This window comes from Pteronotus mesoamericanus, unplaced genomic scaffold, assembly GCF_021234165.1.
Source record: "Pteronotus mesoamericanus isolate MK-2021 breed Mesoamerican mustached bat unplaced genomic scaffold, CSHL_Meso_final scaffold_582, whole genome shotgun sequence".
Classification (NCBI taxonomy): Eukaryota; Metazoa; Chordata; class Mammalia; order Chiroptera; family Mormoopidae; genus Pteronotus; species Pteronotus mesoamericanus.
In genome coordinates, this window is record NW_026555323.1 from 7,403,517 (window position 1) to 7,420,052 (window position 16,536).

At 40.2% G+C, this 16,536-nt stretch overlaps 1 protein-coding gene across 2 annotated transcripts in view; it reads right to left on the minus strand.

Annotated features, from left to right (window-relative positions):
* MCTP2 (multiple C2 and transmembrane domain containing 2) overlaps nucleotides 1-16,536 on the minus strand; it is a 136,313-nt gene that overhangs the window by 48,159 nt on the left and 71,618 nt on the right. For both annotated transcript variants that reach the window (XM_054561886.1, XM_054561887.1), the window contains 4 exons: nucleotides 15,565-15,751; nucleotides 12,958-13,051; nucleotides 7,841-7,943; nucleotides 6,342-6,444 (listed from right to left, as the gene is read on the minus strand). In XM_054561886.1, the coding sequence (XP_054417861.1) occupies nucleotides 6,342-6,444; nucleotides 7,841-7,943; nucleotides 12,958-13,051; nucleotides 15,565-15,751 (487 nt within the window). The remainder of the gene's footprint in view (nucleotides 1-6,341; nucleotides 6,445-7,840; nucleotides 7,944-12,957; nucleotides 13,052-15,564; nucleotides 15,752-16,536) is intronic.

A 16,536-nucleotide genomic window follows, 5' to 3' on the forward strand; every position in this document is an offset into this window, starting at 1 on the left:
CCTAGAATATAAATGCCCAAAGACACGTGTATATTCAATGTTAATCCATTTTATCGAGGTGCCTCCACCCAGGCTTGTTCCAAGTCCCACTCCCTCCGACAGTGCTTGACAGGGTCTTTTCTCCATTTAGTCGTCACTGCTAATGAAAAATCTTTACTACATTTATGAATCCGATTGCTTCAAATAATTTAATAATCTAAGTTTTTTAAACAAAGGTGATAAAGATGATCGCTTCCACTGTGTTTACTGTGTGCTCTGCTGTAATCACGTTACATTTGCCAAACCATTTGCATCCTCACCACTGACCTCCGATGTAGGCATTATGATAATGACCTTCATTTCCTCAAGGAGGAAATAGAAACAGAGAGGTTTAGTAACTGACCAAAAATCACACAGCCAGTTAAGGAATTAGGTTGGGTCCCAGCCCATGTGGTCTGGCTCCATCATCTATATTCTTGATAATCATAATTATGTGTGAATAAAGCATGAGCCATTCACATAATTATCAGTTTAATTATTCCGATCTCTACCCATTCAAATGAACTTTTCTGCTAGGTGGACGTGTCTTTTCCTTAATGAATAAAGAAGAAAACCTTTAATGTTAGTGATATTATCCATTTGCTTGTTTAATTACTTTTTACAGAACTAGTATTTGGATTTATCAAATGCACTGTTTACATATCTTCTACATTATTGCTAATTTTTATCTTCATCAATTTCTTTCTCATTTTCTTCATTCTATCTTATTTTAGCTCCTTCTGCTGAGATGCTTAAATGACTTTCAACCTTTGTTGTTTAATTATAAACGACAAAGTTTATAGTACTATATCGTCCATTATCCACAATTTTTATGTATACTATTTTATTGTTAATTTCTATAACTACAGTTTTGGTATCTACATTAGCTACTTAGGACTTTTGTAATTTTTTTCCTGTATTTCACATACTTTATACACACACACACACACACAAACACACACATATTTCTATGGGAAATTATTCACATAAAGGTTCATGTTTATTATAACCTTACTGATCATGAAATTGACTCTTTTAACCCATAAAAACCTCCTCTGTATGTTTGACTTATCTTTTACTTACACTTGTGTGATTACTTTTGCTCACCCATTTCTGTAGTACTATATTTGAGGTGTCTCAAAGAGGCAGCAGTTAGATTTTACTCTTTGAATCACTGTGAGAGGTTTCTCTGCTTAACAGAAAAGTTGACCCATTCAACATTTACCATCATGCGTGATATGCTCAGATTTATACATGTCATCTTCCTGTTCTAGGACACTAAAGAAATCCTACTGGCCGTTCGTCTTCCTCCCTTAGCATGTCTGTCCTAACCAAGTATCATCCACTCTGTATACCACATATGGTAACTCCAGCACGTCAAAGATACCCTTTCATAGTTTCCAGGGTTGATGGAGAAATTTGCCTTCTTTCATCTCCCTTTATTTATTTCAATGAAATTTGCCTTCTTTCATCTCCCTTTATTTATTTCAATGAACATGTTGAACCAGAATCAGGCAGGAAGGTGAGCTGAACAATCGTGATCAAAAATCACCATTTTAGCCCTGCTAAATTGGGACTACTTTTAATTTTTTTAATTTAGTTATACATTTTATAAATATTAATACAAAGTAAAATACCGATATTATTTACTTTCATGGCCAAGACTTCAGCATTAACAAAAAAATGATTGTGTAAATATTTCCATTATAATGTGCAAGTCTCATCAAAGGTGAAACTTGGGCAAATCCTCGATTGGAAATGCAAATGAAGATTTCTGTGGACATTTATTTGGTAAGAGCAATTACAGAGAATTTGTCCCATAAAACTAATTAAGTGAAGCTGTTATTGGTGCTGCTAGTTATTGTGCACATGGATTCACAAAGAAAGCGAAGGGCTGCATGAGGCCTGTGTCTCTGATTACAGATTCACGTGCTGGCAGGGATTGCACAGAGAACTCAAATTTGTTTCGAAATGTAACACCTCATCACACTGCAGATATTTGGAAATAATAATAAATAAATGCTTTTCTTATTTTACAGGAATCTGATTTTTAAAGCCTTCCTACTTTGGCCTATTAGGTAATTCTGAGAAGGTAAACATATGTTTAAATAAAAAAGAATGACCCATTAGATGGGAAGAATCCAGCTGGATTTTCAGGACAGAATTAGGGTCACTCAGTTGAGGAGAGAAATGTTAAATAAATCTAGTGAATCAGATAATTATTCAGAGATGGTATCTATGCTGCATATTAAAACTCGACAATGTGTATACTGTTTCTCAATACATATTTACTATATTATTGATTAAGAGAGTTAAGGAATAAAGTGGAAATGGGTAAATATTATAAGTCTTCAGTAATAATTCATCCTAATCACATTTTTGCTGCTTTTACTTATGTGCAAAACATTTTGTATATCTATGTAATTCTGTTAAAAATAATTTTTTAAAAAAGTTGAACAGAAATGAAATATATATAAGGATAGCTCATTGGCCTGGATTCTTTCCTACCCAATGTATGTGTAAGCATATGTATATGCTCTGGACAATTCACCGCTGTGAATAAATGCGCTGATTTTAGGATATGGATTTTAAATGAGCCAATACTCAGCCAGCACATTCACCCTGATTAAAAGAGATGGTGAATTCATGACAGAATCCTTATCTAACAGACTGAAAGGCACTTAGCACATTACCATTTTGAGAGAGATTCAAAGTTGAAGAACATTCTGTATTTTATGATCAGACATTTAAAAAGGTAGTTTGCATTTTCTCTAAAAGTATAAATCGAGTTTTAGTTTATGACTTGATTTTTAAAATGTAGACTCACAAAAATTATTCATACTCTTCTCCAAGAAATATAATTTCTGTTTTTAAATATAAAGTAAGATATAATCAGATACGGTTCCACATCCTCTAGATGTAATACTGAAGCACTAATGAATCCGTTTTTATGATTTTCTCTCATATTAAACAAGCAGAAAAGTAAATCTTTCCTCTAAAAGGCATAGAACACACAATCTATGAGTTATCTTTCTAATGCTTATTCCTGAAGTTTCAACCAGTATTTTCTTAATACAGTGGGATAGCATCCTCTTAGGAGCTGCGGCCGAGAGCGCACTGCCTAATCCAGTTCCAGCCCCTATTACCCAGAGAATTTTGGGCCTCGGTTGCCTCATTTGTAAATGGTCATAATAATAAAACACACCTCCTTAAGATGTCAGAGAATTTGTGATTTAGTGTGTGATCAGTGCACAATGCAGGGTTTGCTAGTTAAGCATTAGTCAATAGATAATAAATTTTTGAAAACCTAGATCTAAGTAAGTAAATTTTAAAATACCCTCTAAATCACAAGCTAGAATTCTGTGAATTTCAAATGATCGACCTAAAATTCTTTCTGTTTTAGATACTTAGCACTTTGGCATTTTTTAAATTGCAATTACATCTACACGTTAGGTCCAGAATCAGTTCATCTGGGGAGTTCATGCTGTGGGAAAAGCCCCCATAGATCCTCTGAAAGAGCTGATCACTCTTTTAAAGTACTAGTCAAGGAATCGGAAACCAACCTGAAACAGCCACACTGAACAATAGCATCTTACTCAGCTCAACATCCCTGGGCCCCCAAAGTCCTCAAGAGGAAACGTGGCTCAGGCCACGCTGCCTTTCCCACTAGAGGCCTTCCAGATCTGGGCTGATTTCTCCATGCGCCCCAGTCCTGTGATATTTGCAACAAACAAGGCAAATCAAATCAAGCCCTGCATGGCTTAAAACCTCAAGTGGTTTTCCCTCATCACTAAAGAGGGGCCCACGTCTTCCCAGCTTCAGGCTACCAGAGCTTCCACAGCCCTCTCCCCGGCCGCCCCATCTCTGCGTCCTTTCTTGCTCCCTGTCCACAATCCCCCTCCCAGCTTGCTCCATCCCATCCACGCTGTCCGCCATGCGATTTCTGGAATTTGACAGTCAAAGCCGTAAACTGGAGCCTTTGAACTTGAAGACTTCCCATCTGGAAGAGTTTCTCCAGACATCCAGATGGCTTTCTCTTTTACCTCCTTACGTTCTCCCTCAAGTGGCCCCTTCTCAGAGAGGCTGTCCCTGGCCAGCGCATGACAGACGGCACCCCCGCCTCGCACATACATCCGTGGCGATCCCATCCCCTGCTTTACGTTCTACATAGCATCTTACGTACTGTCTGTTGGTTTGGGGGTTTTGTTTGCTTGCTTGGTTTTGGTTTTGGTTTTGGTTTGTAGTCTCCCGCAGCAAAAATCAAGTTCCAAGAGAGGAGACAGCTTTACTGTCATTGCTGTTAGAGTGTTATGATCTAAAGACACAGTCTGGCACAAACTGGACTCTGGATAGATACTTATCAAACAAAATGAACGCATGGATTGTGGGTCAGCTTATTAGCAACCTGGGGGCTGGGAACTGCTTGAATTTAAACCAAGTTTTTCATAAACCATTCTATAATATCGCATATTTTAAAGGGCAGAGTTTGAACACTGCATGAATTTAGGCCAGTGGTTCTCCACTAGGGGGCTTTGCCTCCCTCAGAACTTTTGGCACCGTCTGCAGCCATCTTTGATTGTCACAACAGCGGCAGGTGGGTGGATGCTACTGACCTCTAGTGGGTAGAGGTCAGGAATGATGCTCAGCATCCTACAATGCCTAGGACAGGCCTGAAACAGGGAATGATCTATCCAAACACGACAATAGCGCTAAGGCTGGGAAACCCCAAACCTGAAGTAGCCAGAGGTAACTTCTTAGATCCAAGTCAACCGCACATAGATATTGCACAAAGGAAGAGAGGGAGAGTCGGTCAACTTGTTGGTCTTATAGAAAGACCGAATACATGAGGTTTTTATAGGCAAAACAGAAAGAGGCTAAAAAAAAAAAAATACGGAGTAGTGTTTGCCCAGCAAGGAATAAAATATGCTACTAACGAGTTACCTACAAAAACAAGGTGAGAAATGTCAAAAATGCATGTTGGAGAGAAAAAGGAAACAAGTGGAAAGGACAGGCTTTGTTTCTCATCCCTTTAGACCGCTCTAAAATTGTGCTCCATGTTCCTGCTACATGTATTCTTTGAGGAATAACTGACAAAGTTGTAATAAAAAAAGGAGGAAATCCCAAATTAGCCTCTCCTCCCTGAGCCGGCGGGGCCTGCTGCTGGTGGCTCGGAGCATTTGGCAGGGGCGGGCTCCACAGAGGAGCAGCTGCTTCGCTGCTCTCTTCAAGCAACATCAGGGCTATGAGAACTTGGGGAGAAATTAACCAAGCGATCAAAACCAGAAGAGATACGGAGAGGCCCAGCATCGCCCCCCTGTAAAAATCAGTGAGCTGGCCTAATCTCGTGGTTAAATTACAGACTGTTCCAGTCGTGATAATGTACTAATAGCTTTGGAACAATACATCTTTGGGAGGGAATAAATAAAGCCTTATTGACTGGTAAGACCATAAGGAGGCTACAACAAATTATATTAATGACTAGATGAAAAGCTGAAATTCTGTCTTCTAGAAAAGTAGGAAGTAGGAACATTAATGTCCAATTAACAGGTGAACGCAGATCCAAATGTTCCTCCTTTGCCCGGGTAAGGTCATTATCTGGTGCTTTTTCCTCTGAATTTTATAGGGTATTTTTCTTTTTTTTTTAAGGTTTTGTGATTTTTTTATTCTTGTTTATTCTATTACAATTGTCCCAGTTTTCCCCGTTTTGTCCTCCTCTGCTCCCTCACCCCTCGCTCCTGGCTCTTGGCTTACTCTGGCAGGCTGGTTTTTCACTGGACTTTGGAAACAGCCCTCTTTTTCCAAGAGAGGCCGTCTGCTTTCTTCTACAAAGCATTTTTTGAGTCTGAAAGCAAACATGACTACTAAAAAGACAAATAGAACTTTTGAGAAAATGATCTTTAGTAGAACTGAGAACAACTGTGCGGTTACCAGCAATTCATCTTTGAAGAAATGGGTAGTATGAAGGTAATACAGAAATACAAATATGTTTTTATTAACAAACAGAAAATCAGTCATAGAGACGTATTTCTCGAAACCAAAGAGAAACTCCCATCTTACGATGGAAAAATTGAGAGTGAATTAAATGACTGGTCAAAATGTTTTGGTTGGTTCAATCATATTCGGCAGACACAGAAAATTATATTAGTTCATATCTGAAACTACTGAAAATACTTGATAAGGATAAGGACTAAAACAGCTGTTTCTTGCCAGAGCTGGAAGGAGTATTTTTTACCCAGGTTGACAAAGATAAAGCAACACTAGACCACAGAAACTTGTCAACTATAAAATGACTCACACACCGTGTATTAACAAATGTAACTTACAGACAGCAGAGGAATGGAAACTTTTCCAAGAAAATCAGGGGGTTTATCTCCATCTTCATCAAACACTGTCACTTCCAAAACATCGTGGATATCTTTAATGGGACTGCAACAAGAAACACACCATGTATTATATACAAAAACACACACATGAAGTCTTTACCGTGAATATCTGAAAACACGGTTTCACTAATTAAGTCTGTATGTCCTTAGAGTATAAAAGTACCATTTAATTAAATTCCAAAAATTAAATCAAACTGACTATATTCCCAAACCTTCCATCATAGAAGATTCAGTCATCCATATAAAAAAGTCAACTTTTTTTACTCCGCGACATTTTCCATGTCTATGTGCACTCAAGAATAGGACTCTTAAAGAAACAGGAGGAAGCAAGAATGGGAGACAGAATGAGGAGAGTAGAAGGAGAGTGATTTCCAAGTAGCTTCCGAGTGAGAAGAGCAAAAATAAGATTGCATTTAAATTAATGAAAAATCTACTTCAAAAAAAGAAAAAGTGGTCAAAATCACTATTTGCTGAGGTCCATGCAAAGCTTCCTATTATTGAAATGCAACATTTGAAAAATCCCATCCTATTTAGAAACCTTTGTTATGTTGACCAGAAGCCTAAGATCAGTTACAGTGAAAACTGGAGCCGTGGTCCTTGGCAAGGCCGTCAGCAAACAAGAGACCCCTGCGTGAGGCCATTTGCAAACCTGCTTAGCAGAATTCACCCACTTCTCGGATCACTGGGAACTACGTACTCGGGAACCATTAGCACCACTGAAAATGAACTGTACTCTTTCAGCTAGAAGCACAGGCAGAGCACTTCCCCCGTCTTGTGAAGACGGTACACCGCCATTTACTTCGCCCCAATTCAACAGGGGCCAGCCCTTGATGGTCAGGTGCCTCGGAATGCAAAGCAAACTAGGAAATATACTTAGCCTCCTAAGTGCCTGAGTTTGGAAGTGGACAGGGCATGATCGAGGCCCAGGTCATTCATATCAGCTGGCACACAAGGAGCCTCTGGGAGTCTTGGAGGAATCACAGATTACCTGTCTTTTTTTCTTTCCAAAGACTCTGACAGAATACAAGTCTTCAGGCATTAAAATAATGATGTAACATATAAGCTCCTTGAATTGCAGGCAGGTCTGCATTTGTAATTTTCTTTAACCCAGGAATGAATTCGTCTGGATACAGGGAAGCTTCCATTCACTCACAGATTAATTTAGTCCCTAAAAGACTGACTTTATACGCCTCCTTTACCACCCCCGTGCAGTTCCAAATGGTCTCTTCTATTATTAACGCTAAAGCCCATACAAATGAAAGGATAAAAGGTTTTCAGAAGGAAAAAACAATAAAATTCATTTTTGGCACATAAAAAATGGACAGAAAGTTCCACTCAAGAGCTCCAGGCTGCCCCAAACATATCAGGGAAAATCGGTCTCCAAGTAAAAGCCACCCCCCACCCCACGCCCCGCATATTCCAGAAGCTAAAGCACTTACAATGTAAAAACCTTGTTCCACTCGGGGTTGAGGGTTTTGTAAATGGTATGCGTCTGAAGTCGGTCATTGCCTAACTCCAACAAGCAAAAAGGATCACTCTTCCCTGCAAAGAGAACACAGGCATTGGTCAGAGACAAAGGAATCTCAGAAGCGAGGGACAAAGGCCACGAGGAGGCCATGAGCTTCTCTGACAACAGAACTCTGAGGGCTGAAAGAACGAAGGTGAGCCCCTCTTTCCACCAAGCCACGTGGAAGCCTTGGGTGGGAAGCGGGGAGATGTACAGGTCTTGCAAGTGTTGAAACTTTAACCTCATGAACACGCTGGGACTGACACTCAGCCCCGGTGCAGCCTTGAGCTCCCATGACCACACACGGGTCACAGGAACAGGTGTTCGTTTGTCACGTGTGAACGTACACTTTCATGTTGTGTTTTAAAACAGAAGCTCATCTCTGTTTCCTTCCTAGATGGTCTTTAACACAGACCGTGACTCTTCTGTAGCTCGAAGCTTAAGATACCTTATAGGCTTGCGCATGGTGTGAGAGGTGAGGAAAAATATAAACATGGTTATTCAGGAGTTAAAACTGTGTTGGAGTGAGTGGCCACAAACATGTATGATCCTGTATGTTCAGTACATTGTGAGAACACATGCTACATTTTTGGTGCTCATAAACACACAAAAGTATAATTCCAAAATGTCAGTCCAAAGTTTTTATCTTTAAAAAAAAAAAAAAAGTTTAACTCTTACTTCTCCCACCTCACTTTTTTTTTTTTTTGGTAATCTGATCTCACACAGCTTCCAAAACGGAAAAAATAAAAGGGGCTTAGAAAATCCAAAACCCAAAACTGGACTCAGGAAGTTACCATGTAAAAATTCTCTCCCCTTTTGGTGGGTTTGCCAGGAGGATCTAGAACTGCAACTGTCAGGGAAAGAATAAATGGCTCTGTAACGTCCATACGACGTGAACACATTGCGTGCCATTGCAGCACGCTGGCAACTTACAAAGCAGCGTGTACGAAATTAATTGGGGGCATAAGGACAGACACTCTTCCAACAAATGGCCGTGGAAACCCAGGCCAGGGCCTAATGCAGAGAGTGCTCAGGCCTCTTGACCTGCTGGCCTACCATTCAGGTCACTGAACTGACATCTAATTCCCTTAATAACCAGAAGATACTGCACATCAAGAGAGAGACTGGAATGCGCAGGAGGCTGCATGAAGATTACATTTTTTTTTAAAAAAGAGAGAAAGAAAGAGAGAAGAAGAGCAGATGCATGGCTAAGGGTCAGTATGAAGCAGGAGATTCCATACAACTGACTAGAAGCCTGGACACGTAGAGGCCTGGCCAGAGCTTTTAAGTCAATGTTAGGATCAGTAGCCAGTGGTCAAGCCACGGCCATAAATGAATGAGTTCAAGTTGTCAGTTACAAACAATAAAAATGGCCCCTGGGTAAAAGCAGCAAGAAAATGCATTTATTAAAATAATAGTAAATGGCTCTCAGAATCATTGCAAACATTGCCAAATCTGGCTTGAGAAAGCACCAGAAACCAAGGAATACTCAGGAAGACACAGGCACAAGAATCCCAGTCAGTATCTCACACCAGGAAATGTCTGGTGTGGCCTCTGCTTCCCAGGAAAACAGTCCCCATTGGCAAGCCTGTCCCCAGACACTGAGAATGGCCGCCTCCAATATGGATTCTCCGCTTCTGCTTCCGCCTCACTTGAGGAGGTGTCAAGGCCTCAGAGGAAGTATCTGATTGCTGCTGCCTAGCCCGGGACCCACGCCGTGGCTGCCAGGGCTAGGAAAGGGAGGGCTGGCTTTTTAGCTTCCATGCATGAAAGTGGGCTCTGAGTCTTGCTCCAAAACATACCATGGGCACCGCCCCATCCTAAAAGCGGGTTTCGGATGTTAGACAGCCCAAATCCAAACGACACCAAAACGCATCTCCAAAAGTGGTGTTTCCATAAAGGCCACTTTACTCTGGGACTGATTTGTAGGGCACGGGGTGGGGCAGAACCTGCCGGGGTTAAAGAACATGCTGTCTCTTCAACGGCCGTGAGTATGAGGGCGCATGCTCTCAGCTTGATGCTCAGGTGGACGCCGCCGGATTCCTCAGCCCAAGCTGCAACAGCTCCTTAACTGTTTGTCAGGGACTGTTAGTAGGCGTCAGCGCTGCTCCTCTTGAGACACCAACGTGACGTTTCATCAGCGCTTGCTCCAGGGAAACCGTCTGACAATTTTAATGAAAGCCCTGTGGTTACTCCGCAGTGGGGCGGTGGTGCATAGCCACAGGTGGCCGCGAGCGGTGGCCCCCTGCGCACTCAGCTGTCCCAGCTAATGAGGAACAGACGTCCTTCCAGAAACTGTGAACTTCAGCTACATGTCTCCACGGAACACCCAGCACCAAGTCTCTGAAGATGATTCCGTCAAAGCTCATTAAAATGCCGCATTTATTAATATCACAGAATAAACAGCCAGAGAGGGGGGAGGAGGAGCAAAGACATTTAGGCATTTACGGAGTACTTTATAGATATTTTATGAATTGATTTCTTTCCCTGAAAAGGCTCCAAATATATAGGGCATTTCCATAAAATTTAAACAACAAATATTTTTACTTGGGCTAGCAATGATTTCCCAAATAAATGGAATGCCCGAAAGTTCCCCAGTGGTACCAAGCAAACACCCCCAGGCGAACTGACATAGACACGCGTGGGTCTGGACTTTGCCTCTTTGCTCCACCTATCTGGGCAGGTAAAACATCTCGATGACCTCTTCTACTTCCGGAAGCCATGTCACCTTCACACTCACACCGTTGGCGATTGAGTTTCACGGTGTTTTAGCACCTTGCGCTCAATAGCTTTTGCTACTTCCGACACCACTTTAAAATCCATTTACATTCCTTGAACGGCAAATAGAGGCTTCTCATTTAAATAATTTTACCTTTATATGAGTTACAGAAGTTGAATGACAAGTAATAAGTGCATTTTAGAGGTCATAGCGTTCATCTGGCCGGTATTTATTAAGCGTGCACTCTGCGCCTGGCACTGGACCAGGCCCTGATGGACACACGCCACCAGGTCATTACCTTTATGGAACTCTCATAATAATCTCTGCTTTTGTAGCAAATGTCACCTTTTCCATGAAAACTTCCCTCATGTTCCCTGCCAGTAGACTGAGTGTTTGATCGCTGTCTGTATATTTCCTTATATCTCTTACATTCCACATCTGTGTGTTTCTGTTCCATATCCAGCCGTATATTTTATTGAAGGGGCCCAATGCAGGAAAACCCAACATATGCATGTCCCTGTGAGGAGTGCCGTCCGCAGGGACATTCCTGGGTCCTGGGGACGGGTGTTGGCTGGAGGGAGCCATGATCCTTCCACTCTGTGCAGGAAACCACGCTGTATGCGGGTTCTCATTTAATCCTCTTGACGGTAAGGAATGTTGATGCAAGGAAAGGAAACTCAGGTTCAAGGAAATTAAATTTGGTTGGTTCAAGTCCACAAAGAATTCACCATGGAGGTAAATTTTAAGCAAGGTTTAGGAGGGGGCTGATTTGGCTAGCAGAAATGGGTGGGTCCTCCTTAATGAGATAGGGATCGACCAGAACCTTCAATTTATTAACAGGCTAGATAGATAATAGACTTGAGACAAAATATCATGAGATATCAACAATGGTAGGTTTACAAAGTACTGTATCTACATAGATGGAAGTAAAAATAGTTTGCTCTGTAAAACTGGAAGATAACTCTAAATATGTTCTAGTGATGACAAAATTACTAACACCAAAGGGACATGAGAAATGTTTGAATTAAGTGTTTTCATAAATCAATATATTATAAACATTTTCAGCTAATTAATGACAATAGTAATCATTTCAGTGTTTTATCTACAACCCCGAGAAATTGTACATTTGTAATTGGCCAAAAAAATTTTTTGGATTTCTCACTGGGTAGTTCTTCAAGATCAAGAGCATCTTATTTGGGGATTACTGAATAGTAATTTCCATAGTTTTACTTTCTTTTTTTTTTAATTAATTTATTTACTTTTCCAAATACATTTGTCTCTGCCTTCCCCATAGTTTTACTTTCTGAGGGAGAGGGAGAACTTTTTTCTTAAAATTAAATTTTCCATCATTTTTGTAATGTAAAGGGCTTAAAATTAAATTTCTGTTCTCCAAAGTTTGAACCTCCTCAGACCCAGTATCAAAAGTTCAGAGGTTACACAAATTCAGTGTAATTGTGTCTGCTGGAGGAAGAGAGAACATTGCATTCTAAAAATATGAGATAAAAAAATAACCACACAATGCCATGTCAACATAACCATGCTGTATAATAGTCCTTGTATTCATCAATTTACTTGGTAAAAAACACCTGTGATGTAGGTGTCTAAGCTGTTAGTTGGTACCGGGCAGGGGGCAGGTCGGGGGGGGGGGGGGGGGTTGGCAATGAGAGGAGAGTCCCCTGCCAATCAGACATTGGAAAATCCCAATTTCTCTCCTTACAGTCAAGCATAATTCAGCACAAAGCATGAATACTCTAGCCAGTGTCTATAAGGACAACTGCAATTGAACGACAATTAAAGAAATAAAAGATAAAAAATAAAAGTCCAAGTTAGTGAGGCGCCAAGAGAAACTTCATAGAAAACAGTGTCAGCTGTAAAGGCTGAGTCTGGAAGCTGATTTGGCGGCAATTCTCTGTAACAGTGACCCAAAATCTTGGCCATGGGACTGCTTTGCAGTTGATGCCGTTTTATACACATAATAAGATTGTGTCTGATTGGTTGATTCTTCATACCAGAAACCCTCACACATAAGTATAGGTGTCTAATTTTTTAAAAAGTCACTTGGGAGCAAAAACCGTAGGTAAATCAATCAAAATTATACCTATTTTTTTGTCACACTGGCAAAAATATAACATATTTTTTGGTGTGCTGCAGAATTTTAGTGATTAGCTATGCGTATCATGAGACCAAAAAGGTTGAAAATAGCTGCTCCATTCGGTAGAGTATGATTGCTGTGTACATGCATCTCCTTATTAAAACATTTTGCTTTGCCATACATCACGTCAAAGAGGGAGATAAATACAAATAAAAAAAATGAATGAGATGTTTTATACCTGAGAAGTCTGCAGCTAAGAGGTCTACTGCCTTTAAAACCTTCACTTGTAAAATGCCGATGTCCTTCATGTCTCTCAGGGAGTTCTGTAAGCTCTGAGGGGGAGAAACATGGACCACAAATAAAGACATCTTTCTAATATACCACTTAATGACATGAAGTCCTAGAGGAAGAACATTCAGGACCGGTCATCACCTTTCTCATGTAATGCTTAGAAACGTCGCGAAATGCATCATATCAGTCAATAGGACAGTTAGGTTTTGACGACAACCAGATTAAAAGTGACTGAGAATTAATTAACTACAGCTTCAAAATGAACACATTACAAACACATACAATCAACTTTTAGCATCGCCCCCTGGTGAAAGCACAGACATCCCACCGGGAAAATATGTGTGGAACCACATTCATTCTCCTTTTCCCCTTCTTTCACTTTAATGAAACTTTTAAATCACCCAGAAAGGCACCATTATTCTGACCTAGTTTGTGCAAACTTTATGGATACCAGAGGACTGAACTTGGACCCTCTGTAGATACTTATTAGCACTGGAAAGAGAGTAGGGATGGAAATAAGAGTGAATTTTCTGGTCCATGCTTGAGCTAGCTCATTAAATTGGAGACTGAGCATCAAGTATCACCCTGTACTTACATTTATTTTAATGTTTAGTTTGCATGAGCCAAAGCTTCAATACAGGGTGGGGCAAAGTAGGTTTACAGTTGTCAGTACGCAAAACAGTTAATTCCTTTACTACTATTTATTAGTTATTGTATTATTTTCACTATGAACTGTAAACCTACTTTTGCCCCACCCTGTATATCTACTAACATATTGAATTAGTAAATATATATTCAATATATCTACTAACTCTTACGCATGTATAGCAATCTTTAGATATCTATGTATTTTGTATCCTTCAAAAACTGACATACTAGAGATATAAGCAGATAAACTCTGTTTAGAACACATGCTTTCAAAACACATGCACTAAAAAAGATGACACTTTGGATACAGCTTTTCTGCCATCATTAAATAACTAAAAGCCTGTGATAAGCAGACCCTGGGGATTTAAGAAAAGATAGAAAAATCCTTATTACTGAGGCATTTCGGGGCAAAATAATAAAAGTTTCAGGATCATTAAGATTTGCTTAACCTAATATGCACCATTCTTAAGAACTTTTGACAAGTTGTTTCTGCTCTGTATTTTCAACCTAAAAAATAACAACCACAACAAAAAAACTAAATTTCATTTAAGTTTAAATGAAAACATTTTAAGTAAAATATTTTTTCACTTAATAATAATTACTTAAGTAATAATTTACTTAAAAATAATTTAGAGGTGGAAAAGTCTTTAAAGATTGTCTATCCTTACAACCTACAAAACAAATCCAGGGATCTGAAACTTGGGTCTTGTAATATAGTGTTTCCCTCTTAACATGCTGGCCAGCTTGCTACCTGAAAAACACTTGATATTTCTATTTTGATTAGTCTTTTCAAATCCCTTTTCAAATAGTTCTCTGCAAATCCCGAGGCATTATTGAGAGCAGTCACCATGATCTTTTCTAGTGTCACTTTACAAATATATGACACCCCTAGTGAACTTGGTAAAATTTCCAATTTATCCATTGGAAAATGTGGAGAGAAGGTTCATTTCTCTCCATCAACTTTTCATTTGCTTAACTAAAGCCATCAGAAAAGTATGAACAGTGGATTCTGCCGAAACATCTTTGGAGTATGCGAACTTCACATGTAGAATTTGTGTTAACAATAAGATGTCTGGCTAGGTTCCGTACTCCTGAAGATAAAGAATTTCTCAATCAATACACCTGCCCAGTGAAAGCTTTGGAGGCACTACAGTTTATGCTGAGAATAATATTCCCATTAAATAAAGATTCATCTTTGCTTCATTTTTATGCCACGTTCCTAAAGCATGTCTTTCATGTGTGGCAATAAAATAAACATATTGATCTGCACAGAAGATGTGATAAAAACGGAATGCAAATAAAGACACCTAGAAAGCCAGAGTAGAAAAAAATAAGTGAGGTGGACAAAGGCATTTGATTTAAAAGTGCTGAGTGGACTTTTAAGCACATCGCATTACTCAGACAAAAATCGCACCTGCCAATATTATCCCGAGTGGGATAGGACCACCGTCATCTCTGCCTATCAAGGGCCCAGCTTTGCTTTATAAAGACACAAGCACTTTCTCCCTTGAACCTAAAAGGTTCTGGAAAAGCATCTATAACAAACATGAATGGTTTAAAAACAACTCCTTTTGTGAACTTCCATTAAAATTTCTATTCACATATGCAGGCATGCTAAACAACAGTTGGCCTCCTGGAGAACTTCCGTTTTCTCCAAAAAGTACCTAAAACTACAAAGGCGAAATGCTTTTTGTTGGCTTGTAAAATAGCAAGAAGGTAAACGCTAATCTGCTTCTACCTTCTCACGGATGCCTTAACCTCTAGATCTCACATCTTGTTTTATGAGACATACCCTGAAACTTCGGACAAAAATCGCTTTTTACGCAGTTTCTCAATTCACAGACCTTGGCGCAACTTAAAAGTGGCGGGGGGGAGTGGGGACAGTGTCCCAAGGCAAAGCACTCACATAGCGCTGGTCCATCTGCTTTCTCTCGCTGGGGTCCGCCAAGGGGCACACACACAGGTCTGAGACAGAGACTCCCACACTGGGCGTGAGCGTGATCAGCATTAGGAGAGCGCCTAGGCAGCTGTCCAGAGGCAGCTCCAAGCAGTTCGACTGCTTGAGTGGCAGAGCCGCGATATCCACCTTGCAGCTGTGAAAGGAGACATCAGAGAAAGAAAAGTGATTCACCCACGGCCACTTCGGATCCTCCAAAGCACCCACGTTTATTTCTCACCCCCGAACCACACTGGGCACGGGTTTATTGGGCAGAGACGGTTGCAGGGGCTCCCTGGCTCATAGTACTCCCAGCCTAACACATTCTATAATGGAGAAGAGGTTAAAAAAATGAATTTGCAAATAAAAAGCAGAGTCAGAGCCTTGACAAATAAGCACTGTTGAAAGACAATGAGATCGAGAATTAGGAAGAAGCCCTGGCCAGGTAGCTCAGTTGGTCAGAGCACTGTCCACAGAGGCCAAGGTTGCGGGTTTGATCCCTGGTCAGGACACGTAGAAGAATCAACCAATGAATGCAGCAATAAGCAGACCAAAAAATCAGTGTTTCTCTTTCTCTGTCCCTCTCTCTCTCTCTCTTTCCCCCCCATCCACTTTCCCCTCCCTCCTTTTCTCTGCCAAAAAATTAATAAAAAATTAATTAACAACTCTAACTTTAAAGAATTAGGGAGAAAAAAGTTTCCAGGTTTAAGCATTATGGCTCTATATGGTTTCTCTGCACTGTGCCTTTTTCCAGCAAAGAGAATAAAGGTAAAAAAAAAAAAAATTAGAAAAGACAAGAGAAATGAAGGTGGGAGAGGGTTAATGAAAAAACCATTTTCTTCCAGACTAATGCCAACTGGTGAGTTTTTATTTAAAGAAACATGTTAAGGTGTTTTCCTAATAGGCCCCATTCCATTGGGTTTCCCCGGGTGGATTTCTTTT